Below are 5,000 nucleotides of genomic sequence, written 5' to 3' on the forward strand. Positions count from 1 at the left end.
ATATAAATCTCAAAAGACATGGAGTGCTTTATTTTTCTGAATCTATCAACAATACCACATACTATATATGTATTGTTCAAATTTACAGAAAACAAAAGATGAAGACAGGTGTAGGAACAACAAGCAGGTGTATTAGTTTAATTAATGGATGTTATATATATGTAACAGCCACTTTTTGATGCTTGCATATATTAGAGGGAATTTGTTGAGACAAATTTTCTACATCCAGATGCCTTCCCTGTTGCTAACTCTTACTTGTTTCCATATAAGGAAATATTTCCAGTGGTCAAATAGGTTTTTTACAGAAACAAATGACATCCCTTGTCTGATGGTACTGCACATTTACAGACATCACAAAATGTCAGGACAAGGGTACACATACCCCCAATCTATGCATATACAACAGGCTTTTTTCAGTTACCATATGCCAAATCCCACTCATATATGCCATTCCATCCTGCTTGTTTATTTGTACCATGTACAAATAAATTATATATATGTAGCAATGGCCAAATGTCTAGGGGCTGCATTTTGCAACCATGAGATCCTAGGTTCAATCCCACTGTGTGGCTCCTTAGGTAGATATCATTTTCTTTAGCCTCAGCTCAACCCATAACTTGCATGTGATATTGGATAGAAGGAAACTGTAGAGAACCCTGGCAGGTGTTAAATTTACTTGTAATTCGAAAGGTACAACCTGAGAATTATGTTAAAGATTTCATGTGTCTGTGGTATACACAGCCAGTTACATGTCATTTCAGGAGCAACACAGATGATTGCATAACTGAATCCTCTTTGTTGAATGATAGAGATCACCCACCATGACCGTCACCACTGTGATATACAGAACATAAGAAACAAAAGAAAGGAATAAATAAATAAATATGTATGGCACCCACATACTCAAATATACAGACATTGATCGAAAATGGGAAAAATATTCAAAATACTACAATGTGACGAATTATGAGAAGAAGCAAAAAATGAAATGTTTATTAAAATGGTTGAAATTGAAGAAAAATATGTAGAGTTAAAAAGTTTGAAGTTTTTAGCAAAATAAATCAATACGAATTAGGAAGGGAAAAAACTTTAGATTTTGGAAGGTTATTTTGATTGGTTCAGATTAGACATGTCTTTGAGACTTTGTCATTTTCCATGAGTTGCTGGAATTAAGTTATAGCAGCATGACTTATAACAGTGCCAGTAGAATGGCACAAAAACACCGATGATTGATACAATTATAGAAATGATATAAAAATGGGAGCCAGTGAGAATGCTTTTAGACAGTTATTTTGCTTCATAGAAATAACAGCTAAATATCCCTCCAACCATATCCTATCATCTAAAGCAGTGTTTCTCAACCATACCCAAGTTTATGCCCCCACCCCTTTGGTTCCTATTTTACTCAGGTGGACCCTCATAACCATTTGACATTTGAAATATCCTACTTTTATAATATAAAAAATTGTATTAAAAAATTGTTAAAATATTTTGTGCATTTTGCAAGTATAACTAATTCATAGCATTTAAATTATAACACCGAAATCTTATGTGGACCCTTAAGGGTCATATGCATCCTGGTTGAGAAGCACTGATCTAAAGTGAAGAGTGTGTTACCATATTCTCCAGCATAAACATCAACACAGAATATAGTATAAACATGTAACGTAAAGATTCCAACATCATTCACTATCTTTCCTTATCCAGCAGCCTTTCACATAGAATTTTTGTTCCTTTAAAGTCTGTTTGGTGTTTAAGTCAACTTACCTTTGATTTTTGCTGTAAATTTGTGTTTGGAAATTTCATCTTGTATGCGAGAAAACATGGCAATGTAATTTTATATGAATGGATTGTCATGGTTGGAATAGCACCAACTATTTTCCTGCTTCACTGGGGCTAGTTAGTTTTGAACTTAGAATGCAAAGAACTGGAGCACACACTGCAAGGTATCCAGTCTGTGATGTTCTTCCTGCTCTACCGATTTACCACATTGTGAAGGCACATGGCTTAGTGGTTAGGTGTTGGACTCATGATTGTAGGATTATGGTTTCAATTCCTGGACTGGGCGACATGTGCTCTTGCGCAAAACACTTCATTTCACATTTCTTCAGTCCACTCACCTGTCCAGGCAGGGAGTATATATGCCATGGAAAAAAAACAGGAAACTGGTCCTTATGAATCCTTACGACTCAAGAAGGAAGCTTTACCTTCACTAATTCACCTCACTGGATTAGTATTCATTTTTTGAAATTGCTGAAAGGATGGAAGGTAAAGATGACCTTAGAGCAGTGCTGGATTAACCATTAAGCAAATAAGCATGTGCTTAGGACATCAAGGGAGGTAGGGCACCACAGAAATGGTAAATGGTTTACGGCACAAAAGAAATCACTCTAAGCTTGTTGAAATAATATTCAAAGTAGTTGATATGATCAGAAATTTCAAAGTGTTCACGGTATCATAGTGAGGATCTGATTAAAGACTTTGCAATTAAAAAAAAAGTAGAAAACATTTCAAATATAAATAAAGTGAAAATATACAGAAATAAATATTATTTTCCATCTTATTGTTAGTTTTGTTCCCTTTTGAGAAATTCAAATTTATTTTCTGGTTTATTACTGTTTATATTTTGAATGATGTGTACACACACACACACACACACATATATAGGGGCACCAAAATGTTTTAAGTGCTTAGGGCCTCTATGAGTCTTAACCTCACTCTGCCTCAGAGGGATTTGAACTCAGAGCACACAGTGTTGAAACAAATATAAAACATTCTGTCTGACAGTCCAACAGCCCTACCAATTCATCACCTAAACTGAATACTCCATTGTTGATAACAATCAAGATCCATTTACAGACACTTCTGCAGACACCGTATCGACATTTACACTCAAAGATACCAGTAACATTACACTTTATGTACTCTTGTTTATTTCCTTAGTTTTGAAATTATAGACTAATTCTGCAATTTTAAGCAATGACCTGATGTCAATAATTGACTCAACAGATTCATATATGTTTCCGATTCCTGCCTTATTTTACCTGTTATTAAATCATGACTAAAATTGACACCTGTCACTGATAGTGGCCTTGAAACTTCACACCTTTGGAAATTAATCTGAAATAAACAGAAATCAATTTTGTTTTCAATTCATTTCAGAATCACTAAAAGCAGTCTGCCATTGTTTTTTGGCATCTAAGAATATTGTTCCTAATAATTTCGAGGTCGTTGAGAAGCAGAAACTTGAGCGGTAAGCCAATACTTCTCTATAAACACTTTTGTTTTGTTGCACGTGTTGTTGTTGTTTTTTCTTGTCAAGTGTGAAAATCTGATATTACTTCCTGTTCACCTTTCCACTTTTTCTTTTTCCTCCAGCTTTGTTATTTGTCATTGAGATTTTTTTCCTTCCTACATGTCATTTTTCAACTGAAAGTTTAGTATTACAGTACTGTATGCCAGTGAAACAATCAATTCTATTGTGAAACACACCTCAGTTAGCATTACCTGTCTCTGAGCAGTTTCTAACTTAACAGAAGTTTAGGTGTTGCATAAATGTTTTGCGTCCTAGTGGACGTTTTGGTCCACTTCCTAACATTTCTGATAAAACCTAATGAAACAAGACTATTTTTAAATGGTCACAGGAATGAATTGTTGTATATATTTGGGGTTAATTTGCTTTTAGAGTTGTGTTTGTCTTCTCACCACATCAACCGTGATGTGAGACATTAACGATGCTGGCAGAATGAAGTAATTAGTGGAATGGGATGATTAATTCATTACACTGCTTCAATATTGTGTTATTTTCATCTTTGTTCTCATCAGGCATGACAAGTTTGTAAGAGGTTTACTTCCCAACCACATGATCCTGGGTTCAGTCCCACTGTGTGACACCTCAGGTTGGCCAGAACCTTATTAGTGGATTTGAAAGATGGAAACTGAAAGAAGCCTGTCATGTGTGTGTATATATATATCATCATCATCACCGTTTAACGTCCACTTTCCATGCTGGCATGGGTTGAATGATTTGACTGAGGACTGGTGAGTCAGATGGCTGCACCAGGCTCCAATCTGATCTGGCAGAGTTTCTACAGCTGGATGCCCTTCCTAATGCCAACAACTCTGAGAGTGTAGTGGGTGCTTTTACATGCCACTGGCATGAGGGCCAGTCAGGTAGTACTGGCAACAGCCATGCTCAAATGGTATTCTTTATGTGCCACCTGCACCGGGATCCAGTCCAGTGGCACTGACAACAACCTCGCTCGAATATTGTTGCTCATGTGCCAGTAAGGCAATGCTGGTAACAATCACACTCGAATGGTGCTTTTCATGTGCCACTGGCACAGGAGCCAGTCACTGGCCCTGGCAATGATCATGCTTGGATGGTGCTCTTAATGTTCCACTAGCATGGATGCCAGTCAGGCGGTGCTGTCATCGATTTCGATTTCACTTGCCTCAACAGGTCTTCGCAAGCAGAGTTTAGTGTCCAATGAAGGAAAGGTATGCATAGGTAGGCTGGTTACTTCCCTGGCATAGGCCACGGGTTATGGTCTCACTTGGCTTGCTGGGTCTTCTCAAGCACAGCATATTTCCAAAGGTTTCGGTCACTAGTCATTGCCTTGGTGAGGCCTAATGTTCGAAGGTCGTGCTTCACCACCTCATCCCAGGTCTTCCTGGGTCTACCTCTTCCACAGGTTCTCCCAACCGCTCGGGTGTGGCACTTTTTCACACAGCTATCCTCATCCATTCTCGCCACATGACCATACCAGCGCAATTGTCTCTCTTGCCCACCACATCTGATGCTTCTTACGTCCAACTTTTCTCTCAAGGTACTTACACTCTGTCTAGTATGCACACTGACATTACACATCCAGCGGAGCATACTGGCTTCATTCCTTGCAAGCTTATGCATGTCCTCAGCAGTCACAGCCCATGTTTCACTGCCATATAGCATGGTTGTTTGTACACATGCGTCATACAGTCTGCCTTTTACTCTGAGT

The 5,000-nt window shown here is 37.9% G+C and overlaps 1 protein-coding gene across 1 annotated transcript in view; it reads left to right on the top strand.

The window, feature by feature from the left end:
- Positions 1-5,000, top strand: part of LOC106872929 (phosphatidylinositide phosphatase SAC2) — a 701,722-nt gene that overhangs the window by 683,248 nt on the left and 13,474 nt on the right. Inside the window, exon 11 of the mRNA XM_052975847.1 lies at positions 3,163-3,253. Coding sequence (XP_052831807.1) covers positions 3,163-3,253 — 91 coding nt within the window. The remainder of the gene's footprint in view (positions 1-3,162; positions 3,254-5,000) is intronic.

The sequence above is a fragment of the Octopus bimaculoides genome, chromosome 22 (genome assembly GCF_001194135.2).
Source record: "Octopus bimaculoides isolate UCB-OBI-ISO-001 chromosome 22, ASM119413v2, whole genome shotgun sequence".
NCBI classification, from domain to species: Eukaryota; Metazoa; Mollusca; class Cephalopoda; order Octopoda; family Octopodidae; genus Octopus; species Octopus bimaculoides.